This window comes from Oncorhynchus gorbuscha, linkage group LG14 (genome assembly GCF_021184085.1).
Source record: "Oncorhynchus gorbuscha isolate QuinsamMale2020 ecotype Even-year linkage group LG14, OgorEven_v1.0, whole genome shotgun sequence".
Classification (NCBI taxonomy): domain Eukaryota; kingdom Metazoa; phylum Chordata; class Actinopteri; order Salmoniformes; family Salmonidae; genus Oncorhynchus; species Oncorhynchus gorbuscha.
Genome location: NC_060186.1, coordinates 54,329,270 through 54,356,802, shown reverse-complemented (window position 1 = coordinate 54,356,802; position 27,533 = coordinate 54,329,270). Strand labels below are relative to the sequence as shown.

General features: G+C 42.0%; 2 protein-coding genes across 3 annotated transcripts in view; both read right to left on the bottom strand.

Annotated features, from left to right (window-relative positions):
* Positions 1-1,479: 1,479 nt before the first annotated feature.
* LOC123995780 (UI) lies at positions 1,480-5,949 on the bottom strand. Its single transcript, XM_046299454.1, has 2 exons — positions 5,467-5,949; positions 1,480-4,996 (listed from the first exon to the last, which is right to left on the bottom strand). Exon 2 carries the CDS (start codon positions 4,965-4,967, stop codon positions 4,470-4,472), a length of 498 nt encoding a protein of 165 aa, XP_046155410.1. The 5' UTR covers positions 4,968-4,996; positions 5,467-5,949; the 3' UTR covers positions 1,480-4,469.
* Positions 5,950-9,240: 3,291 nt separating this feature from the next.
* Positions 9,241-27,533, bottom strand: part of mpv17 (mitochondrial inner membrane protein MPV17) — a 32,352-nt gene continuing 14,059 nt past the window's right edge. For both annotated transcript variants that reach the window (XM_046299352.1, XM_046299353.1), the window contains exons 3-8: positions 26,139-26,254; positions 21,078-21,170; positions 16,843-16,938; positions 9,951-9,983; positions 9,809-9,861; positions 9,241-9,679 (exon numbers count right to left, since the gene is read on the bottom strand). In XM_046299352.1, coding sequence (XP_046155308.1) covers positions 9,610-9,679; positions 9,809-9,861; positions 9,951-9,983; positions 16,843-16,938; positions 21,078-21,170; positions 26,139-26,254 — 461 coding nt within the window. In that variant the 3' untranslated portion in view covers positions 9,241-9,609. The remainder of the gene's footprint in view (positions 9,680-9,808; positions 9,862-9,950; positions 9,984-16,842; positions 16,939-21,077; positions 21,171-26,138; positions 26,255-27,533) is intronic.

The window sequence follows — 27,533 nt, the reverse complement described above, 5'->3', positions numbered from 1 at the left end:
GTTTTATATTTGAGACTCTTCAAAGTAGCCACCCTTTGCCTTGATGACAGCTTTGCACACTCTTGACATTCTCTGAACCAGCTTCATGAGGTAGTCACCTGGAATGCATTTCAATTAACAGGTGTGCTTTGATAAAAGTTCATTTCTGGAATTTCTTTCCTTCTTAATGCATTTGAGCCAATCAGTTGTAAAAAGGTAGAGGTGGTATACAGAAAATAGCCCTATTTGGTAAAAAACCAAGTCCATATTATGGCAAGAACAGCTCAAAAAAGCAAAGAGAAACGACAGTCCATTATTACTTTAAGACATGAAGATCAGTCAATAGGGAACATTTCAAGAACTTTGAAAGTTTCTTTAAGTGCAGTCGCAAAAACCATCAAGCGCTATGATCAAACTGGCTCTCATGAGGACCGCCACGAGGAAGGAAGACCCAGAGTTACCTCTGCTGCAGAGGATAAGTTCATTAGAGTTACCAGCCTCAGAAATTGCAGCCCAAATAAATGCTTCACAGAGTTCAAGTAACAGACACATCTCAACATCAACTTTTCAAAAGAGACTGCGTGAATCAGGCCTTCATGGTCGAATTGCTGCAGAGAAACGACTACTACTAAAGGACACCAATAATAAGAAGAGACTTGCTTGGGCGCCAAGAAACACAAGTAATGGACATTAGACGGTGGAAATCTGTCCTTTGTTCTGATGAGTTAAAATGTTTGATTTTTGGTTCCAACCGCTGTGTCTTTGTGAGACGCAGAGTAGGTGAATGGATGATCTCCGCATGTGTGGTTCCTACGGTGAAGCATGGAGGAGATGGGATGTTGTGGGGGTGCTTTGCTTTATTCAAGGCACACTTAACCAGCATGGCAACTATATAATTCTGCAATTATATGCCATCCCATCTGGTTTGTGCTTAATGAGACAATCATTTGTTTTTCAACAGGACAATGACGCAACACACCTCCAGGCTGTGTAGGGCTATTTGACCAAGATGAGAGTGATGGAGTGCTGCATCAGATAACCTGGCCTCCACAATCACCCAACCTCAACCCATTTGAGGTGGTTTGGGATGAGTTGGATCATTACTTATAATACATAGTTAGAAATAACTACTTCACCACCTTGCGTGTGATGGGTGTTTTTAGGTTGTTGTAGATATATAGACCTGACCCTGAGTCCTCACAGGAGCTGACCTTGTCACTGGGGCTGTTGACCTCTCATTGATTGAAGGAAGAGAGAGAAATAAGTAAGGGAGAGGAAAGTGAGGGGACACACACGAGGGGGGGTGCGTGTGAGAAGACCACAGTGAGAATTTCTGACTATGAATGGAGACAGATCACTGGAGGCCGTCAGACATGTGTCAGAGTTTGACGCATGCCGTTTTCTGGCAACAAGCTGTTCCAACATTAACTCTTCACGCTACAAGAAGGATAAGACAGAACAGAATGGCCAATTCCATGGTCCGTGACATGTACATGAATCAAATCAAATCAAGCTTTATTTATACAGCACATTTCAGACATTGAATACAACGCAATATGCTTTACAGGAAAAAAAACGAATAAAAAAACAATGAAAATACAAGCTGAAATATTTACTACACAACAAACATAATATAAAAACTAAAGTATGACAAACTGAACTACTAGAAAGCACCCTAAGGAAATACAAAGCTAAAAAGATGTTTTAAGATCTCTTTTAAATATGCCCACAGTTTCGGCCCTCCTCAGGTTTTCTGGCAGGCTATTCCAAAGGCAGGGGTCATAATATCTAAAGGCTGTCTCTCCATGCCTATTGGTCCTAGAATAGTTAAAACACCAGTGCCAGAGGACCTGAGGGACCCACTGGGTACATCATTTAAAAGCATGTCTGACGTGTTGGGGTGCACAATCGTGGATAGGTTTAAAGTGGGGTTTCTCATGGAATCTAAGGGGAAACCATTGTCTTGCTCATATTATGATTTTTGGCCTCCGAGATCTGTAGCAGACATAGCTGAAGACTACACGGGCAAATGTAACATTTCGGAACAGAGCATAAAGCTCAAACATCACACAGTTGAAGGTCTCCCTTGCCACCCACCAGATATACTGTATGTACAAAAACCTGTGTATAAATATGATAAACTAAGAATAATCAAATTAAATGTATACCACTGTTGGTTTGAAATGCGCATGTTGTGAAGTAGGAAGAATACATTGTTGTGTCGTGTTTTTATCTCACCTCACACTCCTACTAGTGCTTTAACCGAAAGGCTGCATGTTCGAATGTCTGAATCGACTAGGTGAAATCTGTCTATCTGCCATTGAGCAAGACACAACCCTAATTGCGCCAGGGTCGCCGTCAATAATGGCTGATCTCTGGCCGTGACCCCACTCTCTCAGGGGGAGTGGGATATGCAACAACAACAAAAATATATAATTCACACACCACACACTTGTACAGGTTACACACTTGTACATGTGTGAAACAGGACATTTTGACTTCCTCTTCATCTTACAACAACCTTAACTTTGACGAGTTCCACAAGTATGACTAATATTGTAGAGACCGAAGCAGCTGAAAGACTACTCATGAAAGTGTAAGACAAAACTAAATGATCTGACTGTATAGCATATGCACATTTTAGCTTCAGCTTACAAAATTGTATACAAAAAGAAAATCTCATTATGATATCCCCTCTCTTCTTTTTTAGCAAATGTTTGTGTTACCAACCCTGACCTTGAGCTACAGCTGCTGCTTTGATCTCCAGTGGAATTGGAGGTGGTGTTAACCACAGAATTAATCATTGAATGATTCGCTATGGTGTTAACACAGTGAGGAACAGGGCAGTAGGTCCACCACCATACTGACAGTCTGAGTCATAGAAACACCAGGCTTGGGGGGCATTTTTGATGAGTTCTCACAAATTCACAGAAACTCTCACCAACCATTACACCATTCTCTAAGCTTCCACATGTTATTCATTTAAAAAGAAGACGGGCAACTGCTGTAAAGTTACATTTAATGAGAGTTAAAGGCAATAACTGCAATGATTGTTTGGCCATGGAGGTTAGATATTTGGCCATAGGGGTTTTGCAATGAGTGTTTAGCCAGAGTTTAAGTAAATCTGCAAGGAGTTTATTTATATTTCAATAGGCAATAAGATATTCAGCAGCATCTGTTTACAGATGTAGGAATAAATTATTTTGGTAGACAAGTCAGCAGAATAGTTTCCTTTATTACATTCACTACTGTACGAAACTATGACAAAACGGTGCCCTGACATATTTTCAGAACTTCTTTTAATTAAAAAATATAAATGACAAAAAAGCTATTCTTTACTGATAAACCATGTGATCATATGATATGTCCATGATTGGGGCTTTGACAAAACAGTCAACATAAAATGAACCATTAAATGTTTTTCTTAGTTTAAGGTAAGCATGCTAGGTACAGTACAGAGGATAGTGTACTTGCTTGGATGGAAAGATAATAAGGAGAGTGGAAGTGGCGTTAAGTGTAGGATATGTTCACTTGGTTTCAGATTAGATTGGAGATTAGTTGTATCACAGAAACCTACGGGCAATGCCAGACCCCATACCTGAAACAATGTGAAAAGGCTTCTTCTGCTGGCTGGATGGCTGCCTGCCAAGTGAGCTAACAAACCAAGGGCAAATGGATAATCACTATAAATTAAACAATTGGCATACAGCAAAACAGTAATGAAATGACAATATTACACGAGTGCTTTACCTGATTTGTTTTAATCTATGCCGGGGATAAGGCCCTAGTTCAATCTTTTTCAGTTGTTGAACAAAAATACATCTCAGGAAAAGGACACAACGTATCTATATTGACTGAGCCTTGTCCCTTAAAGTGAGCAACAAAATGAGTCACACAACTAACCATTGAAAGATCACATATGGGTAGCCAATATCAATTTGCACAACATTATTTTTCTCCAATGTGTTATAAAAGGCCTATCGCATGTAATGCCGGAAACAATGACTAGCCTACCTGCCTTTGTTATTTACCTAGTACCAACCATTTAGACTACGACTAACAAAACATGTTGCACTTATTCCACATGAGGGCAACTTGTAACTCAATTTGTGTCTGGCAATATTATTGTTGTAGGCCAACTACAATGCTCCGGACATCCAAAGGTGAGAATACACTATAGAGGTGTGAGATCCGGAGTATTCGCACTATGCCATATGTTAGGGAATAGTTGTCAAGGCGCCTCACTATGATTCCATTGTAGATGGGGTCTTCTTGGCAGTCAATCATTTATTGCCCGTTGATTTTTGAAAGGCTTTTTGGACAGGTGGGGAAGTTATTTTTATGCATCTTATGATGAAGAATGGCAGAGAAACCAACGGTTAAATCAAAATCTAAACTATTTCGTGGGTCTGAGAGTGCCAGGGGCTTTGCTGTTTTCTGTGAGATGTTTTATCTGGATTTTTTCTCACTTGTTGAAGACACTTGCTGTATCACTTTCCAACTTCATCCAGATACTTGCGGTTTAACTCCGCTTGCTCCTTCTGGCTCTCGATCCTCGCCATTTCAATCATATTTCTCAGAAGGTGGAAAGTGAGGTCGATGGAGATCGGGGGGTCGTCGTTTCTCTTGGTCAGCTCCACGAACTCTTCCAGGCTGTTGCCCTCCTCAGGCGCGCGCTGCTCCTCCAAGAGCGGCAAACTGCGCGCCAGGTGACCAAGACCCCTCGAGCCCAGGGGCGTCACCTCAAAGGGAAACTGTGGCGGGAGAACTGCCTGCAACCGGGGATTTCTTTGCAAATACCTCAGTATCTTTTCTCCTATAAGGTAGGAAATGGCGTTATCACCAGCCTTCAGCAACACCTCGTCCAGCTGACTCTTGTAGCCGTGGCCGTCGAACATTGCCAGGTCCCGTGGTCGACAGACACTGGGGGGGATGTGAGAGCTGAGGAGAACAGTGGCAAGGAGCAGGATCAGGGGAACAGGCTTCATAGTGCTGGACAGGCGGACAAAACGGTACCCTGTTACGGAGAGAGGTGTACAAATGTTAGCAAAAAGCACTGGAACTCAAAGTAGACTCAAACTTTAAATTGCACGTATTTAACAATTGTGTTCAAAGCAAAAACAAATAGGCTAAAACATTTTTTTACAAAAATTAGTCTAAAGAAAATCGTAACATAAACAGTAATAAACAACAAACGTAACAAAATAATATGTTTCTCTTTACATTATAAACATATGCATGTGAGTAGGCTATTTATAGGCGTGGTTAATTGTCACACAATGGATACATACATCGTTGAGTGACTGAAACAAGCATGCACATGCTTCTTCAGCTTTGTAAAGAAGTAAAATAAACATACATTGTTTTTATGATACAAAAATGACCAACGAATTGCTGTGTGTACTTGATATTCTCAATTCAGCACCAGAACTCTCAGCACCTCAAACTAAAAAGGTGAAACAAAAGAAAGCTAAATAAACCACTTACCGGTACTTTGTCTCCTTAATGCTGAAAAAGTTGCACACCGGCTAGAAAAGTGGCAATTGAGACCCCGGTCCGAAAAGTCCCGCTAAATGTCGATTGGAGAATAACGCCTCGTTCTTAAGGGTTATATATACATCCAACATCGTTCCATTGACGTCAGTGCAAGTGCATAAACTGCTTGTAAATGAGGCGACTCCGTTTGAAGTAAAGGCAAGTGTTTTGAGGGACAGCTTATTATGCTGCAAGCCAAGGTCTGCTCAATAACATTTCAAATGTTTCCATTTGAGTCATTTAGCAGACGCTCTTATCCTGAGCGTCTAATAGCAGTGAGCGCAAACATTTAAATATTTTTTTTCAGGACAGTTTGTCGATCTGATATTCTATTTTTCCATAAAATTCTTAAGTTAGCCTACCTCAACCTGTCACATTATCCCTAATTAAGTCCGCAAGGCAAACCCAGTTCTTGTTTCACACGGTGTTGGTACGCCTCCAGTGAAACTAAAATAACAACGCACCGCAAAAAAACAACACATTTACTTATTAAAAACAACCAATTGTGGAAGTTATAACAAAGTGATTCGTCAAAGTATACAGCTGCTCCATGTACCATGAATCTGGACTCTGAATAGACTAGTCTAGAAATGATGAACTGTTGTCGTGATGCCTTTATGCATGGTTTAACATCTAAGCGAGGTAGAGCAGAAGTGCACAGCAGGGAAACGTGCTGAGGGCGCAGAGAGAACTGTCCATGGTACTGAAAAGGTTTATGGCCGTGATGCAAGTTAATTCTAAATGAAAACTACACAAAATAGAGGAATATTTCATATTTAGCTGATACAATCCGAGAGCTGTACAGGCTTCACTTAATATGACTGTAGGCCTATTAATGCAGTGAAAACTAATTTAAAGCCACATTAATTCGTTATAGAAAATATTCCTCTTTTCAGAAATAGCCAGACTAATGGATTTGTCTGTTTGGTCCCCCAACTATTTTTCTAACACACTTTTTTTTCTTCGCTTGGAGAAGTGTGGCATATTCAACAATGGTACAAAGTTGGAGTCAAAGCCACTCATCATGTCACCTTTTAAACAGAAGTTAAATAAATAATTAGATATTAAAGAACAGGCAGATATGGCTTTAATATTACAATTCCTTGTACATTTTAAAAGTATAGTGTATACAATTTAAGCTTAATACAACATTTTAACATTGTATGTTTAATACTGCTGGTAATGTCATACATTGAAATGAGCACACAGAAATCAAGTAAGCTACTGTTTAACAGCAGAGTAAGTCACTGAACAAAAATATAAATGCAACATGCAACAATTTTGAAGATTTTACTGAGTTACAGTTCATATAACGAAATCAGTCAATTGAAATAAATTCAATAGGTCCTATTCTATGGATTTCACGACTGGGACTAAAGATATGCATCTGTTGATCACAGATACCTTAAAAAACAAGGTAGAGGCGTGCATCAGAAAACCAGTCAGTATCTGGTGTGACCACCATTTATCTGCCTCATGGATTTGCATATCGGCCTGTTGATTGTGGCCTGTGGAATGTTGTGCCCCTCCTCTTTAGAAGTTCCTGGATATTGTCGGGAACTGGAAACATACACGCCCATGCTCATGCTCAATGGGTGATATGTCTGGTGAGGAAGAAGGCCATGTAAGAACTGGGGCATTACCAGCTTCCAGGAATTGTGTACAGATCCTTGTAAAATGGGGCTGTGCATTATCATGCTGAAACATGAGGTGATGGGTCGGATGAATGACAACAATGGGCCTCAGGAACTCGTCACAGTATCTCTGTCCATTCAAATTCCCATTGATAAAATGCAATTGTGTTCTTTGTCCGTAGCTTATGAATACCCATAGCAGAACCCCACCGCCACCATGGGGCACTCTGTTCACAATGTTGACACCAGAAATCAGCTCGACCACATAACGCCGTGGTCTGCGGTTGTGAGGCAGGTTGAACGTACTGCCAAATTCTCTAAAACAACGTTGGAGGCATCGTATGGTAGAGAAATTAACATTCAATTATCTGGCAACAACTCTGGTGGACATCCCTGTAGTCAGCATGCCATTGCACGCTCCCTCAAACCTCGAGACATCTGTAGCATTGTGTTGTGTGACAAAACTGCACATTTTAGAGTGGTCTTTTATTGTCCCTAGCACAAGGTGCACCTGTGTAATGATCATGCTGTTTATTCAGCTTATTGATATGCCACACCTGTCAGGTGAATGGATTATCTCGGCAAAGGAGAAATAACAGGGATGTAAACTAATCTGTGCACAAAAATATTTGAGAGAAATACATTTTTTGTGCATATGGAAAATATCTGGGATCTTTTATTTCAGCTCATGAAACATGGGACCAACACTTTACATATTGCGTTTATATTTTTGTTCAGTATATATGTCAACTACAGTCTGCCTGACTATAAACTTTTTATAGCATTAATAGTAACTTTATATACGCTACCGGTCAAGTTTTAGAACAAGGGTTTTTCTTTATTTTATTATTTTCTATACTGTAGAATAATAGTGAAAACATCAAAACTATGAAATAACACATATAGAACCATGAAGTAACCAAAAAAAGTGTTAAACAAATCAGAATTAATTTTATATTTGAGATTCTTCAAATAGCCACCCTTTGCCATGATGACAGCTTTGCACACTCTTGGCATTCTCTCAACTAGCTTCACTTGGAATGCTTTTCCAACAGTCTTGAAGGAGTTCCTACATATGCTGAGCACTTGTTGGCTGCTTTTCCTTCACTTTGCAGTCCGACGCATCACAAACCATCTCAATTTGGTTGAGGTTGGGGGATTGTGGAGGCCAGCTCATCTGATGCAGCACTCCATCGCTCTCATTCTTGGTAAAACTAGCCCTTACACAGCCTGGAGGTGTGTTGGGTCATTATGCTGTTGATAAACAAATGATAGTCCCACTAAGTGCAAACCAGATGGGATGGTGTATCGCTGCTGAATGCTGTGGTAGCCATGCTGGTCAAGTGTGCCTTGAATTCTAAATAAATCACAGACCGTGTCACCAGCAAAGCACTCCCACACCACAACACCACCTCCTCCATGCTTTACAGTGCAGAAACATGCAAAATACACATCATCCTATCACCCGTTCACTCACACCGCGTCTCATAAAGACACGGCTGTTTGAACTAAAAATCTCAAACTTCTTATTGGTGTACTTTAGTAGTCATTTCTTTGCAGCAATTCGACCATGAAGACCTGATTCACACAGTCTCCTCTGAAAAGTTGATGTTGAGATGTGTCTGTTACTTGAACTTTGTGAAGCATTTATTTGGGCTGCAATTTCTGAGGCTGGTAAATCTAATGAACTTATCTTCTGCAGCAGAGGTAACTCTGGGTCTTCCTTTCTTGCTGCAGTCCTCATGAGAGCCAGTTTCATCATAGCGCTTGATGTTTTTTTCCGTATTGACTGACCTTCATGTCTTAAAGTAATGATGGACTGTCGTTTCTCTTTGCTTATTTGAGCTGTTCTTGAAATAATATGGTCTTTCTGAATACCCCCCTACCTTGTCAAAACAAGCTCAAACGCATTAAGGAAAAGGATTCCACAAATTAACTTAAGAAGGCACACCTGTTAATTGAAATGCACTCCAGGTGACTACCTCATGAAGCTGGTTGAGAGAATGCCAAGAGTGTTTAAAGCTGTCATCATGACAAAGGGTGGCTATTTAAAGAATCTCAAATATATTTTGATTTGATTTGACACTTTGTTTTTTGTTAAACACTTTTTTGGTTACTACATGATTCCATGTCATATTTCATATTATTCTACAATGTAGAAAATAGTAAAAATAAAGAAAAACCCTTGAATGAGTAGGTGTCCAAACTTTTGACCAGTCTTGTAGATGTGACAAACTTTCACAAAAATCTTTCACTATGCAAAAGTTTGAGTTTCAAGTTTATTTTTTTTCTTTTTAAAGTTTGAATATTTCATAGTGTTTGTTAACATTTTTTTTCCTGACCGCTAACTTAAGTGTGCGATTCACAGCTTTCTGGATTCAGTGTGTCACACTATTTGCAGGTGTAAAAGTCTCATTGATAGTCCTATATATGTGAGGTAGGGCGGGTCCTGAAATATCCATCACATCTTATTGGCTTTCCAGGACAAGTAGGAATTCCAGCCGATAGCTACAATCTGGACCACAGCCAATCTGCAAGACAAGAGTTCAATACTGACACATCACAGCTGAATAAATAGATCAATGCCATTGAATAGATCAATATGGAAATCAAATGTATATGGACTACATGGATGTCACTAAACCATCCCAGGTGCTCACCGATGGTGCAGTGGGATAAAATAGAAGTTTGCAATCTGGACTGCAGGCCATAGCTGAAAAAGAGCGGAACACATTCAATGAAACATTACAGAGTGGTTCATACCGTAAATAATATTTTAAGCCTTTCACAGGGATAACTTACATAGTAATTTGAGATCAAGGCATCTGTGTAGTCCTGCAGAGAATAAGATAGACACAGAGACCTTTACGTTAGAGCTTAGAATGATTGTGTATTTCTAATAAAAACATCTTCACTGACCCTCACCCGGATGCCTTCTTCCAGTTCACACCTGTGTTGACCTCTAACCCTGACCAGGTAGGTAGGGGCTATCAGTCAAGCTGTGAGGGGTTACAGTATGTGTTGGCCCCCATCTGGGCCAGTCACAGTGACAGCTGACAGCTCAACACCATAGTCTCAAGTTAACAACTGTGGGTCAGTGTCTTGCTCCCTCACATCACATGGCATATAAAACAACCACCCATCTGGAACAGCCAGGACCCTCACTAAGCCTGGCCCATCTCCCTAAAGGTCAATAATGTCTTTATTGGGAAAGACTAGGTGTGTAAAATAATCCAATGTTCCCAGAAATGTTGTCTTTGGCGTAACAGTTCCTAATTACTAGAATAAAAGGCACCAGCCACCTGGGGTGAAAACACTGCAGTACTACAACATCAGAGACACACGGTGGCGTTACCAAAATCCTTCCCCTTTGGAGAGCGGACATCTTTCATTCTTCTTCTAGGGCTGAAGAGACAACTAACTTCTTTGAGCTCATGAGGCTGCAGTTATGCGTCAATGGAACTGTTTGGCCAGCGCACACCATATGCTCACTTAATTATGACACGCTGAGCTCTGAGCATGTCATAAAACCATCAAACTGTCACATAATGAAAACGGTAATAGGTAGACGAGTTGTTAGTACTTGTTTTTGTGTTCCCAGGAGGCAGTGTGCGCTTGACCTTTTTGCTTCAGTGTCAGCATTCAGCAGCGCGGAGCAGAGCGACTGACCGCATGTGTAGAAGAATGGCTGCACTCAAAATGGACATCTCCGACCTTCACGTTTCCAACTCATTCATCGTCTCATAAAGGAGGGAGGTCAGAGCTATGACATACATTTTGATCTAGCTCTACAGGAGCTATAGAGGAGGTAGGTACTGTAGCATATGAGTGGCCATCAAAATAAGCCATATTAATAACCAAGTGTTCCCGGGGGAGAGCTTGACCCACACTATAAGATGAGGTGAAGTGAAGTCATAGTTGGGATGGGCTTGTGACGTGATTTGACACCAGAGCGGCTTGCCACTAGCTATTGAAGAGCAGGGCTGAGGACTGAGGAGGATGCTGCATATGGAAGATTCTACGCCAGGAAGGCACCAAAATATTTTTGGTATCTCAGATTGTTCTGGCAATTCTCACATAGAAACTTGATTGGAAGGAAGGATGTTTGTTATTCTTTTTACATTTGTATCACAAACCATTTTTGAGAAAATCATGATGAAAGTGGCCATTTTAGGCCCTTTTTTATACATGTCTCTTGTAAGACTCCATGAGCCATGAACCGCACATGATACAGACAACATCTTGGTGTCCTTATACTCCTTACAGTATGTGCTAAAATATGGAGTGTCTAGATAGTGAAATACAATTTTTCACATTAATTTATTCAACATTAACAATATTAATATCTCATTATATTTGGAACAATATTATCTTCAAACACATCAAATTTCCAGACTGGGTACTCTTAAAGATATGACCCATTTTATACATAGACATTGATATCATGGTCATTAACCAATTACATTCAGCAAGTCACCAGCAGAAGAAAGTGTGTACTAGAAAGTGTGTGCCCTCAATCTTAAAGGGAAGCAAAAGTAATTCCACTACCCAAGAATAGTAAAGCCCCCTTTACTGGCTCAAATAGCTGACCAATCAACCTGTTACCAACCCTTAGTAAACTTTTGGAAAAATTGTGTTTGATCAGATACAATGCTATTTTACTGTAAACAAATTGACAACAGACTTTCAGCACGCTTATAGGGAAGGACATTCAACAAGCACGGACGGCACTTACATAAATAACTGATGATTGGCTGATAGAAATTGACGATAAAAAGATTGTGGGAGCTGTATTGATAGATGAATGCAGCTTTGGACATTATCGATCATAGACAGCTGCTGGAAAAACATATGTGTTATGGCTTTACATCCCCTACTATATTGTGGATAAAGAATCTAACAGAACACAGAGGCAGTTCTTGGAAGCCTCAACAACATAATCCAGGTAGAATCCACTGGCTTTGAGTAAATGTATGCAGATGATTCAACACTATACATGTCAGCTATTACATTAAGTGAAATCACTGCAACACTTAAAGATCTGCAGTTAATTTCAGAATCGGTGGCAAGGAATAAGTTAGTCCTAAATATTTTTAATACGAAAAGCATTGTATTTGGGACAAATCATTCACTAAACCCTAAACCTAAACTAAATCTTGAAATAAATTATGTGGAAATTTAGGAAGTTGAAGTGACTAAACTGCTTGGTGTAACCCTGGATTGTAAACTGTCATGGTCAAAACATGTTGATATAACAGTAGCTAAGATGGGGAGAAGTCTGTCCATAATAAAGCATTACTCTGCCTTCTTAACGACACTATCATCAAGGCAGGTCCTACAGGCCCTAGTTTTGTTGCACCTGGACTAATGTAAATGTACACGGAGAGCTAACATGAATAAAATACATGTAAATCTCTCCTGGCTCAGAGTGGAGGAGATATTGACTTCATCACTACTTGTTTTTGTAAGAAGTGTTGACATTGAATACACTGATATGTCTGTTTAAACTACTAGCACACAGCTCAGACACCAATTCACCTCCCATAAGACATGCCACCAGAGGTCTCTTCACAATCCCCAAGTCAAGAACAGACTATAGGAGGCGCACAGTACTACATAGAGCCATGACTACATGGAACTCTATTCCACATCAGGTAACTGATGCATGCAGTAAAACCAGATTTAAAATCCAGATTAAAAATACACTTTATGGAACATCAGGGACTGTAAAGAGATGCACAGGAACATGCATACGCACACACACGCACGCACGCACTCTAGACACACGTACATTCTAATATTGTTGTATGGTGGTATCATACATTTTGTATTGTAGATATGTAGTGGTGTAATAATGTTACATGATATACTGTTTTATATGTGTTTTTCCATTCATTGTGTTGGTGGTGCGCATACAATTAATCATAACTTCAACAGTAGCAGAGCACCAACTCTGACAATTTGATGTACTTGAATAGTACAAACTTTTGAGGTAATCATATTCATATTTTTTTATGTTGAATAAATTAATATGAAACATTTTATTTCAGAATCTAGACATACTCCATATTTTAGAGCACACTATAAAGAGTACACCAAGATATTGTCTGTATCATGTACGGTTCCCGGATCATAGGGTTTTACAGGAGGCATGTATAGGTCTGAAAAGTGCTTAATATGGCCACTTCCATCATGATATTCTAAACCATGGTTTGTGATAGACATGTAAAAAACATGTCAAACACCCTTCCTCCTAATTCAGTTTCTATGCGAGAATTGCCAGAACAATCTGAGACACCAAAAATATTTTCGAGCCTTCCTGGCGTGGAATCACCCATATGTCTGCGAACATTCCCACGTGTCACTAATGTCCATTTTAACTAGTACTGTCTATCAGACTAAGTTCCATCTGGCTTTAGATGGGGAAGGTGTGGTCACATTATTGCCTTTCATCAAACATTTATTTCACATCACAGTCTTGCCTAATGAGCACAATTGCCATTTGTTTTCTGTCTATTCTGACATTTTGGTGACTGCCCTTTCGGCCTCATTTAAACTCAAGAGCCTTTCTTACATAAATATTTGATGGTCCGCCGAGCAAGAAGAACGGTGGATGAAACCCCCCCCACACAAACACAGAACCTTCTCTAAGACATGAGTCACCAGTGCTATTTCAACCCTCCTTCCCTTCATTCCTTCATGGGAGAAAATAGCTTTAATTATACTGGGGCAGAGATGGAGGTCACTCAGCTTGTTTCCTGGAGAACACAGAAGAGGAGAGGAAAGGAGTTCCTTTCAGTTTGGGAGCTACAGGGGTAGCTACAGGGGTCTGACAGTCCCTGGGCTCCAAGGTCAACGCCACACACCTCTGTCTCAGACCACATGGTGATTTTTTGTGATTACAAAAATCAGCGTGTACAGTTGGAGTCAGAAGTTTACATACACTTAGGTTGGAGTCATTAAATCTCGTTTTTCAACCACTCCACAAATTCCTTGTTAACAAACTATAGTTTTGCCAAGTCGGTTAGGACATCTACTTTGTGAGTGGCAATTAATTTTTCCAACAATTGATTACAGACAGATTATTTCATTTATAATTCACAGTATCACAATTCCAATGGGTCAGATGTTTACATACACTAAGTTGACTGTGCCTTTAAACAACTTGAAAATTCCAGAAAATGATGTCATGGCTATAGAAGCTTCTGATAGGCTAATTGCAATCATTTGAGTCAATTGGAGGTGTACCTGTGGATGTATTTCAAGGCCTACCTTCAAACTCAGTGCCTCTTTGCTTGACATCATGGGAAAATCAAAAGAAATTAGCCAAGACCTCAGAAAATAAATTGTAGACCTCCACAAGTCTGGTTCTTCCTTGGGAGCAATTTCCAAACGGCTGAAGGTACCACGTTCATCTGTACAAACAATAGTACGCAAGTATAAACACCATGGGCCCACGCAGCCGTCATACCGCTCAGGAATGAGAAGTGTTCTGTCTCCTAGAGATGAACGTACTTTGGTGCGAAAAGTGCAAATCAATCACAGAACAACAGCAAAGGACTTTGTGAAGATGCTGGATGAAACAGGTACGAAAGTATCTATATCCACAGTAAAACGAGTCCTATATCGACATAACCTGAAAGGCCGCTCAGCAGGGAAGAAGCCACTGCTCCAAAACCGCCATAAAAAAGCCAGACTATGGTTTGCAACTGCACATGGGGACAAAGATCATACTTTTTGGAGAAATGTTCTCTGGTCTGATGAAACAAAAATAGAACTGTTTGGCCATCGTTATGTTTGGAGGAACAGAGGGAAACTTGCAAGCCGAAGAACACCATCCCAACCGTGAAGCACGGGGGTGGCAGCATCATGTTGTGGGGGTGCTTTGCTGCAGGAGGGACTGGTGCACTTCACAAAATAGATGGCATCATGAGGATGGAAAATTATGTGGATATATTAAAGCAACGTCTCAAGACATCAGTCAGGAAGTTAAAGCTTGGTCGCAAATGGGTCTTCCAAATGGACAATGACCCCAAGCATACTTCCAAAGTTGTGGCAAAATGGCTTAAGGACAACAAAGTCAAGGTATTGGAGTGGCCATCCCAAAGCCCTGACCTCAATCCTATAGACAACTTGTGGGCAGAACTGAAAAAGCGTGTTCGAGCAAGGACGCCTACAAACCTGACTCTGTTACACCAGCTCTGTCAGGAGGAATGGGCCAAAATTCACCAAATTTACTGTGGGAATCTTGTGGAAGGCTATGCGAAACGTTTGAGCCAAGTTGAACAATTTAAAGGCAGTGCTACCAAATATTAATTGAGTGTATGTAAACTTCTGACCCACTGGGAATGTGATGTAAGAAATAAAAGCTAAAATAAATCACTCTCTCTACTATTATTCTGACATTTCACTTTCTTAAAATAAAGTGGTGATCCTAACTAACCTGTCCAACATCACTACTCTGGACGGCTCTGACTTAGAATACGTGGGCAACTACAAATACTTAGGTGTCTGGTTAGACTGTAAACTCTCCTTCCAGACCCATATCAAACATCTCCAATCCAAAGTTAAATCTAGAATTGGCTTCCAAAGCATCCTTCACTCATGCTGCCAAACATACCCTTGTAAAACTGACCATCCTACCAATCCTCGACTTTGGCGATGTCATTTACAAAATAGCCTCCAATACCCTACTCAACAAATTGGATGCAGTCTATCACAGTGCAATCCGTTTTGTCACCAAAGCCCCATATACTACCCACCATTGCGACCTGTACGCTCTCGTTGGCTGGCCCTCGCTTCATACTCGTCGCCAAACCCACTGGCTCCATGTCATCTACAAGACCCTGCTAGGTAAAGTCCCCCCTTATCTCAGCTCGCTGGTCACCATAGCATCTCCCACCTGTAGCACACGCTCCAGCAGGTATATCTCTCTGGTCACCCCCAAAACCAATTCTTTCTTTGGCCGCCTCTCCTTCCAGTTCTCTGCTGCCAGTGACTGGAACGAACTGCAAAAATCTCTGAAACTGGAAACACTTATCTCCCTCTCTAGCTTTAAGCACCAACTGTCAGAGCATCTTACAGATTACTGCACCTGTACATAGCCCACCTATAATTTAGCCCAAACAAATACCTCTTTCCCAACTGTATTTCATTTATTTATTTATTTTGCTCCTTTGCACCCCATTATTTTTATTTCTACTTTGCACATTCTTCCATTGCAAAACTACCATTCCAGTGTTTTACTTGCTATATTGTATTTACTTTGCCACCATGGCCTTTTTTGCCTTTACCTCCCTTCTCACCTGATTTGCTCACATTGTATATAGACTTGTTTATACTGTATTATTGACTGTATGTTTGTTTTACTCCATGTGTAACTCAGTGTCGTTGTATCTGTCGAACTGCTTTGCTTTATCTTGGCCAGGTCGCAATTGTAAATGAGAACTTGTTCTCAACTTGCCTACCTGGTTAAATAAAACCTAAGACAGGGAATTTTTACTAGGATTAAATGTCAGGAATTGTGAAAAACTGAGTTTAAATGTATTTGGCTAAGGTGTATGTAAAGTTCCGACTTCAACTATATATATTTGCAACTCATGCTTAATGTATGTTATTTAAATGATCTTATTCTTTGACGTTTAATGTATGTTTGATTGAAATCAGTGGAGAAAAGCCATGAGATGAGCCTTACCCTCTTGAGCTTGGCAACGTTCTCCTCCACAGTCAGTCCACTCAAGGTTCCAGAGATCCCCAGGAAGGCACCCAGGAAACACGGTGCAAAGCCCAACTGTTGATACACGACAAGAACAAACACTGTTTTATCGGTCTGTGTGATGTTTTTGTGTGTGTGAATGTACATGTTTATATAAATGTTAATGTGCGTGCAAAACGAGTGGGAAAAAAGTTCAGTGACTTAATGGAAGCATAGCTTTTTCCATGGACACTGTGCATAAAAATAAGGATGCACACTGGCCACTATTAAAAGGTTTCAAAAGAAAATTGGATAATTGCAATGATTATGATGAGTCCAGTTGGGCCCTGAAAGTAGAGGGCCTGTAGGATGTTGTTACCTCTGCAGGGTTCTGCATATAAGCCAATGACGTCATAATACATATTTACGGAAGTGAAAATGGCCATTTTTAAAACATAGACCCAGGTAGGTTTTTATTGATCTTTGAGGCAACATTTCTCAAACCAAAAGCATAGTCACTGAGGCAATGGTTATACAATGTCTTACTTGTATAACATTCTCTATATATACAAAAATATGTGGACACCCCGTCAAATTTGTGGATTTGGCTAGTTCAGCCACACCCGTTGCTGACAGGTGTATACAATCGTAAAATCGAGCACACCGCCATGCGATCTCCATAGACAAACATTGGCAGTATAATGGCCTTACTAAAGATCTAGCTCAGTGACTTTCAAAGTGGCACTGTCACAGGATGCCAATTTTCCAACAAGTCAGTTTGTAAAATTTCTGCCCTGCTAGAGCTTCCCCGGTCAACTGTAAGTGCTGTTATTGTGAAGTGGAAACATCTAGGAGCAACAACGGCTCAGCCATGAATTGATAGGCCAAACAAGCTCGTAGAACGGGACTGGCGAGTGCTGAAGCGCGAAGTGGGTAAAAATCATCTGTCCTCAGTTACAACACTCACTACCGAGTTCCAAATTGCCTCTGGAAACAACATCAGCACAAAAACTGTTTGTTGGTTAGCTTCATGAAATGGGTTTCCATGGCCGGCAGCCGCACACAAGCCTAAGATCACCATGCACAATGCCAAGCGTCGGCTGGAGAGGTGTAAAGCTCACCCCAATTGGACTCTGGAGCAGTGGAAACGCTGGAGTGATGAATCACACTTCACCATATGGCAGTCCGATGGATGAATCTTGGTTTGGCGAATGCCAGGAGAATGCTACATGCCCCAATGCATAGTGGCAAATGTCAAGTTTGGTGGTGGAGGAATAATGGTCTGTGGCTGTTTTTCATGGTTTGGGCTAGGCCCTTAGTTCCAGGGAAATCTTAACGCTACAGCATACAATTACATTCTAGACAATTCTGTGCTTCCAACTTTGTAGCAACAGTTGGGGAAGGCCCTTTCCTGTTTCAGAATGACAATGCCCCCGTGCACAAAGCGAGGTCCATACAGAAATGGTTTGTCGAGATCGGTGTGGAAGAACTTGAAAGGCCTGCACAGAACCCAGACCTAAACCCCATTCAACAGCTTTGGGATGAATTGGAACGCCGACTGCGAGCCAGGCCTAATTGCCCAACATCACTGACCGACCTCACTAAAGCTCTTGTGGCTGAATGGAAGCAAGTCCCTGCAGCAATGTTCCAACATTTAGTGGAAAGCCTTCCTAGAAGAGTGGAGGCTGTTAAAGCAGCAAAGGGGGACTAACTCTATATTAATGCCCATAATTTTGGAATGAGATGTTCGACGAGCAGGTGTCCAGATACTTTTGGTCATGTAGTGTATGTTGTGAGCAACTATGTTGTTAGCAAACTCGAGGACCCTACCTTGCACTGTTGTATAATTAAGAGGGAGAAATTACTTTTCATTTTTTTTAAAGTACTCGTACAACCCTGTTAATGAATGACATTAAGGTCCTGCCTCTGTCACTTACAGACCAATGTGGGCATCCATAAAAAGCCTCTATGAAAGTTTCATCACACTAACCAACTGGGATGACTGACAAAAAATGTCAGAGGAAAAGAGGAGGATAAGATAGACGTTGACAACTCAGACATATTTGATTGACAGAGAAATGAACTTGACTGTGACTTGGGGTATGATTTAATTAAGCAATAAGGCACGAGAGGGTGTGGTATATGGCCAATATACTATGGCTAAGGGCTGTTCTTAAGCACGACGCAACGCGGAGAGCCTGGATACAGCCCTTAGCCGTGGTATATTGGCAATATACCACAAACCCGAGGTGCCTTATTGCTATTATAAACTGGTTACCAACGTAATTAGAGCAGTAAAAATAAATGTTTTGTGATACCCGTGTTATACAGTCTGATATACCACGGCTGTCAACCAGCCAGTTCCTAATGAGCTTTATACAGACAGGGGCTTTCCTAAACAACTGTACTATTCATACCTTTCTTTCAGATCACTGAGTAAATCATCTAAGTCAGGGAAGACCGTTTCTTAACACCATCCAGCTTTACCGATCAGTGACCGTGATAAATGGAGATGCATCACTGTGGTTAGGACTCCCCCTGTAAAGCTTGCCATAATGTCATCGCCAGACTTACGGCAAATAATGAACTTCATCTAGACAAGGACTACCAACATGAAATCCCCAGGTTGTTGATGAGAGAGGTCAAAGGAGAATGGCAGGAAACTTGCAAGCTAACAGGCAGTCCACAAACAGGCAAATAATGGAGCAGTACAACAGTGGTGTGTAGAATGGCATCTCGGAATGCACAACTCGTCGGTCCTTGTCACGGATGGGCTAGTGCAGCAGATGACCACACCGGGTCCCACTCCTAACACTGGACAATTGAGGAGTGGAAAAACATCACCTGGTCCGACGAATTCCGGTTCCTGTTCCGTCATGCTGATGGAGTCAGGAATTGGCGTAAGCGGCATTAATCCATGGTCCCATCCTGCCTGGTGTTAATGGTAGCAGGCTGGTGGCGGTGGTGTAATAGTGTGAGGAATGTTTTCCTGGCACACGTTAGGTCCCTTGATACTAATTGAGCAATGTTTGAATGTCATCCCTTGTAGAATCCGTGCCCCAAAGAGGTCAGGCTGTTCTGGAGACAAAGGGGGGTCTGACCCGGTACTAGATGGGTGTACCTAACAAACTGGCCACTGACTGTATAGTGACATGACATATTATTATTATTTTTTTTGGGTGGGGGGGGGACTTTAAGATCACAAATTTGCCCTGGAATCGCTGTTTCGTGTGTGAAAATAGCTGTTCAGTGAAAGGAGAGTGTGGAGAGTGTGCATCCTTCAGAGTGTACACTAATCCCTCCTCCAGGAGAGGGCCGTGTGGTGCTCGCCTCTCATTGTCCTCTCTAATCCTGTGCATTCACAGATCCCAAACCATGTTAGCTGCGTATTATGCAAGCAGGCGTTTGTTCCCCCGTCTGTCAATGCAGGGATTGGTTGACAGACGCTGAAGGGGGCTTCAACCTTTAGGGGAACAGGCAGAAATAGATTCCTCTGATGCATGTCACACCTATTCACTCAGCTCTGGCTGGCACCACAGTGACAGGCATTTTTGATGGCGCCTTAACCTGGGGTCCATTCATATTTGGAATGTTTGTTGATGTAGCCAGCAGCATACCACCCTGCATACCACTGCTGGCTTGCTTCTGAAGCTAAGCAGGGTTGGTTCTGGTCAGTCCCTGGATGAGAGACCAGATGCTGCTGGAAGTGGTGTTGGAGGGCCAGTAGGAGGCACTCTTTCCTCTGGTCTAAAAAATATCCCAATTCCCCAGGGCAGTGATTGGGAGTGACACAGTGACACTGCCCTGTGTAGGGTGCCGTCTTTCGGATGGGACATTAAACGGATGTCCTGACTCTCTGCGGTAATTAAATGATCCCATGGCACTTATCGTAAGAGTAGGGGTGTTAACCCCGGTGTCCTGGCTAAATTCCCAATCTGGCCATCAAAGTCACCTAATAATCCCCAGTTTACAATTGGCTCATTCATCCCCCTCCTCTCCCCTGTAACTATTCCCCAGGTCTTTGCTGCAAATGAGAATGTGTTCTCAGTCAACTTACCTGGTAAAATAACTAAAAAATAAAAATGAAAGTAAGATTTGAAGAGTAGAGGAGTCATATACAAGGGTTAATAACCAGCCCATTAGAGGACAGAGAACTTACCTAAAGCAATATAAACCATGTTAAATGATCTATTCATGTAAACTGGCTGTCTTTTTACTTAATTGCAGCCCCTCACCTGATCAACAAGCATTTTCTTCATGGCAGCACTTTTAGTCCCCCCAGTGACCAGCTTGTCCAGAACCTTGTACCAGCTACCTATTGCAGGGCCCTGGGGTTGAAAAAAGAACAATCAGGATACATCACACAGATTCATCATGAAAAGACTGATGGCGTAACAGCAGGAATCAATCATGAAAAATTATTATGCTTTCAGAACATTCCGGAAACAAATATGTTAGAGCGAGCGAGCGAGCACGCACGCACGCACGCACGCACGCACGCACGCACGCACGCACGCACGCACACACACACACTGTGGTGAGGCACAATAATAGAGTTTCTCAGCTTTCTGTCATGTCAGTCATGTCACCGAGTCTGTGAGAAGGAGTGTTTGAGAGGGAACATCTGTGTGTGGCGTGTCTAGGAACCTTGGTGCTGTGGCCTGGCCTTGGGTGGTCCTTGGGTCAAATCAAATTAAATCAAATTGTATTTGTCACATGTGCCGAATACAACAGGTGAAGACCTTACAGTGAAATGCTTACTTACAAGCCCTTAACCAACAATGCAGTTTTTAGAAAAATAAGTGTTAATAAAAAAATAAAAAATAAAAGTAATAAATAATTAAAGAGAAGCAGTAAAATAATGGTAGCGAAGCTATATACAGGTAGTACCGGTAGAGTCAATATGTGGGGGCACCGGTTAGTCGAGGTAATTGAGGTAATATCTACACTACCAGTCAACAGTTTTAGAACACCAACTCATTCAAGGGTTTTTTCTTTATTTTTACTATTTTCTACATTGTAGAATAACCGTGAAGACATCAAAACTATGAAATAACACATATGGAATCATGTAATAACCAAAAAAGTGTTAAACAAAACAAAATATATTTTATATGAGATTCTTCAAAGTAGCCACTATTTTCCTTGATGACAGCTTAGCACATACCCCAACCATAAGCCATGGATTACAGGCAACGGCCGCACTGAGCTAAAGGCTAGAGCTGCCGCTTTCAAGGAGCGGGACACTAATCTGGATGCTTATAAGAAATACCGCTATGACCTCCCACGAGGCATCAAACAGGCAAAGCATCAATACAGGACTAAGATCAAATCCAACTACGACGGATCTGATGCTTGTCGGATGTGGCAGGGCTTGCAAACTATCACAGATTACAAAGGGAAAAATAGCAGGGAGCTTCCCAGGAACCCAAGCTAACCAGAAGAGCTAAATGCCTTCTATGCTCGCTTCGAGGGAAGCAACATTGAACCATGCGACTGTGATAACGATCTCCGTAGCCGACATGAGTAAGACCTTTAAAGAGGTTAACATTCACAAAGCTGCAGGCAAGTGTCTTCACTGACATTTTCACCCTCTCTGTGACCCAGTCTGTAATACTTAGATTTCAAGCAGACCACCATAGTCCCTGTGCCACCATAGTCCCAAAAACGCCAAGGTAACCTGTAGCCAAGGTAAACTATATGACTATCACCCCGTAGCACTCACATCTGTAGCCATGAAATGCTTTGAAAGGCTGGTCATGGCTCACATCAACACCATCATCCCTGACACCCTGGACCCACTCCAACTTGCATACCGCCCCAACAGATCCACAGATGACGCAATTTCTATTGCACTCCACACAGCCTTCTCCCACCTGGACAAAAGGAACACCTATGTGAGAATGCTATTTATTGACAGCGTTCAACACCATAGTCCCCTCCAAGCTCATCACTAAGCTAAGGTCCCTGGGATTAATCACCTCCCTCTGCAACTGGAGGCTGGACTTCCTGACGGGCCAACCCCAGGTCGTAAGGGTAGGCAACAACACATCCACCAAGCTGACCATCAACAAAATGGCCACTCAGGGGTGTGTGCTTATTGTCCTCCTGTACTTCCTGCTCGCCCACGACTGCGGCTATGCATGACTCCAACACCATAATTTAGTTTGGTAACGACACAACGGTGGGAGGCCTGATCACCGACGACGATGAGATCGCCTATAGGAAGAAGGTCTGAGACAACAACCTCTCCCTCAACGTCTGTAAGATAATGGAGTTGATTGTGGACTACAAGAAATGGAGGGCCGAACATGCCCCCATTCACATTGACGGGCTGTAGTGGAGCGGGTCGAGAGTTTCAAGTCTAAGAATCTATAAATGGTCCACACACATCAACACAGTCGTGAAGATGGCAAGGGTCCTCAGATCCTCAAAAAGTTCTACGTCTGAACCATTGAGAGCATCTTGACTGGCTGCATCACCGCTTTGTATGGCAACTGCTCGGCATCCGATTGCAAGGTGCTACAGAGGGTAGTGCGAACGGCCCAGTACGTCACTGGGGTCAAGCTCCCTGCCATCCAGGACCTCTATACTAGGTGATGTCAGAGGAAGGCCCTAAAAATGGTCAAAGACTCCAGTCACACAAGCGGTACCAATGCCCCAAGTCTGAAACCAACAGGACGCTGAACAGATTCTACCCCCGAGCCATAAGACTATTAAATAGCTAGTTAAATAGTTAGTCCGGGAGGCAATTTGGTTATCTGCATTGACCGTTTTAGCACAAACTTTTTTTGGGACTCATCACATACGCTGCTACTACTTATTATCTATCTTGTTACCAAGTCTTTATTTCTAGTTATATGTACATATCTACTTCAATTACCTTGTACCCCTACACATTGACTCGGTACTGGTACAGTGCATTCGGGAAGTATTCAGACGCTTGAATTTTTCCACATTTTGTTAGGTTACAGCCTTATTCTAAAATGTTTTAAATAAAACATTTTCCTCATCAATCTATACACAATACCCCATAATGACAAAGCGAAAACACCTTATTTATTTTTTATTGTTATTTATTTGATGTTTTATTTTTTCATGTCATTTGTACTTGTAGGTATTGAACCCACAACCCTGGCGTTTCAAGTGACATGTTCTACCTACTGAACCACACAGGACCTAGAAAATACCTTATTTACATAAGTATTCAGACCCTTGGGAGACTCAAAATTAAGCTCAGGTGCATCCTGTTTCCATTGATCATCCTAGAGATGTTTCTATAACTTGATCGGAGTCCACCTGTGGTAAATTCAATTGATTGTAAAGGCACACACCTGTCTATATATGGTCCCACAGTTGACAGTGCATGTCAGAGCAAAAAATATGTCATGAGGTCGAAGGAATTGTCCGTAGAGCTCAGAGACAGGATTGTGTCGAGGCACAGATCTGGGGAAGAGTACCAAAACATTTCTGCAGCATTGAAGCTCCCCAAGAACACAGTGGCCTGGAATAAGTTTGGAACCACCAAGACTCTTCCTAGACCTGGCCACCCGGCCAAACTGAGCAATCGAGGGAGAAGGGCCTTGGTCAGGGAGGTGACCAAGAACCCGATGGTCACGCTGACAGAGCTCTAGAGTTCCTCTGTGGAGATAGGAGAACCCTCCAGAAGAATAACCATCTCTGCAGCACTCCAATCAGGCCTTTATGGTAGAGTGGCCAGACAGAAGCCACTCCTCAGTAAAAGGCACATGACAGCCCCCTTGGAGTTTTCCAAAAGGCACCTAAAGGACTCTCAGACCATTAGAAACAAGATTCTCTGGTCTTATGAAATCAAGATTGAACTCTATGGCCTGAATGCCAAGCGTCACTTCTGGAGGTAACCTGGCATCATCCGTACGGTGAAGCATGGTGGTGGCAGCATCATGCTGTTGGGATGTTTTTCAGCGGCAGGGACTGGGAGACTAGTCAGGATCGAGGGAACGATGAACAGAACAAAGTACAGAGAGATCCTTTATGAAAACCTACTCCAGAGCGCTCAAGACCTCAGACTGGGGCGAAAGTTCACCTTCCAACAGGACAACGACCCTAAGCACACATCCAAGACAACGCAGGAGTGGCTTCCGGTCAAGTCTCTGAATGTCTTTGAGTGGCCGGACTTGAACCCGATCGAACATCTCTGGCGAGATGTGAAAATAGCTGTGCAGCAACGCTACCCATCCAACCTGACAGAGCTTGAGAGGATCTGCAGAGAAGAATGGGAGAAACTCCCCAAATACTGGTGTGCCAAGCTTGTAGCATCACACCAAAGAAAACTCAAGGCTGTAATCACTGCCAAATGTGCTTCAACAAAGTACTGAGTAGAACCCATACGTAGAATGTATGCACACATGACTGTAAGTCGCTTTGGATAAAAGCGTCTGCTAAATGGCATATATTATTATTATATTATATTATAAGGGTCTGAATATTTATGTAAATGTGATATTTAGGTTTTTTATTTTGAATGAATTAGCAAAAATATCTAAAAACCTGTTTTTGCTTTGTATTGTGTATAGATTGATGACGGACGGACAATGTAATTCATTTTAGAATAAGGCTGTAAACTAACAACATGTGGAAAAAGTCAAGCGGTCTGAATATTTCTGAATACAATGTATAGCCAAGACATCATTACTCATTGTGTATTTATTATTACGTGTAATTACTTTTCTATTATTTCTCTATTTTCTTTCTCTCTGCATTGCTGGGAAGGTTCCTTAATTAAGTAAGCATTTCACTGTTAGTCTACACCTGTTGTTTAAGAAACATGTGACAAAGCAAATGTGATTTTATTTGAGCCCACGCTTCCCAGCTGTTCTCTCACTCCTTCAGAGACCTACTCATACCTACTTGTGGTGGCTGCTATTGACGCACAGTCACAGATCTGTTCCCATATAACAGCTGGCCATTGGAGTGTTTGTGACAGCACAATGATCCTCTCCATTTCACATGACCACAAACAAACCTCCTCTCCCGTGTGTGTGTGTGTGTGTGTGTGTGTGTGTGTGTGTGTGTGTGTGTGTGTGTGTGTGTGTGTGTGTGTGTGTGTGTGTGTGTGTGTGTGTGTGTGTGTGTGTGTGTGTGTGTGTGTGTGTGTGTGTGTGTGTGTGTGTGTGTGTGTGTGTGTGTGTGTGAACAACCCAATATGCATGTGTGTAGTAAAAGTGAAGTCAAGACTGATACACTGGAATTAACCAGTCCTTTGAGGTTAGACAGTGAGTTAAAAGAGAAGAAAAGTGAGGAAGAGGAGGACTCACGACGAAGAAGAATCCGATGCTCATCATCTTGGCCGTCCGTGTCACGTTGTGATTGGCCAGACCCCGCCTCTCAAGCACCTGCTGGGAGATGACATCACCCACCCCCACCAGCGTGCCTGTAGGAGAGAGAGGGGAGAGAAAAAAGGGAGGGAGGTGAGAGGAAGTGAGCGAGAGTGAGTAACAGAGAAGATCATTGGGATGTGGTCATCTGCCGCTCTGTGCCAGCAGCCAGGGGACACGTGCTTAGACAGACACATGCCAACCTGTGATGGTGCCAACGACAGAAAAAGCAGTAGAAGCCCATTCAAAGACATCAGCCCCCATTAACCATTAATACCCTGTACACCTACAGACCTTCACATGGTTCAAAGACAAGCCACCTGCCTCTCTGCTTTACTGATAACATCAGACGTCACAACTGATGATAATCAAACATAATGTACCTAAAAAGAATCAACATTGACTCACCACATACACCACTACTGTTATAATTGTTTTAACGAGTGTACTATAATAAATCTCTATGGTTTTGAGACCTAAATATACTGTAGTTACACAGGTGCAGAGGAATTGTTGACTGGGCATTTGTCCTACTCTACACATGTCCACTCCTTACAAAGATTGTTACATTTACATTTGAGTTATTTCGCCTACGCTCTTCTTTATTCTGTATCAGCAAAAAACAACATTTTTACCACACATTTTTACCATATAGCATGCAGGCTTTTAGCATAGTCCCTTTCACAACCTTGATGGCTTACGTTACCCCTCCTAGCTAACCACTAACCGCCTTGAAACACATCACTTATGAGTTCAGCACATCAGCATTTGTTTACTGTTACACAAAATCAAGATAAACCTTTACCCTCACAGTAGACACTGAAAGTCTATAACCAAACTGGCTAAAACTCTGTTGTTGGCCAATAATAGGTACAGCGAGCCACATGCTTACCTGAGTGCTACTATTAGCTAGCAGCAGTAAATCCAGGTAAATGGCTAACACAAACATTGGCTACCATGATATCCTGCAAGTTATAACGGCCAATGAAGATCAGGCAATTCGGCAAAAATATAGACATACCTTGAAATAAACAATGACATTAATCCGATTGGCATTTCACCATTAATTTCCACAAAACGTGCAGTGTTCTGTTGATGGAGTTGTTGCTTGCTAGCTAGCTTATTCCCAGCCATTGATCATGACTCTTAGATCCATTACATTACACATAAAAGTAATTGGACGAGGCCTCCCAAGTGACGCAGTGGTCTAAGGCACTGCATCGCAGTGCTTGTGGCATCACCACAGACCCGGGTTCGATCCCAGGCTGTTTCACAGCCGGCCGTGCTCAGGAGACCCATGAGGCGGCGCATAATTGGCCCAGCGTTGTGCGGGTT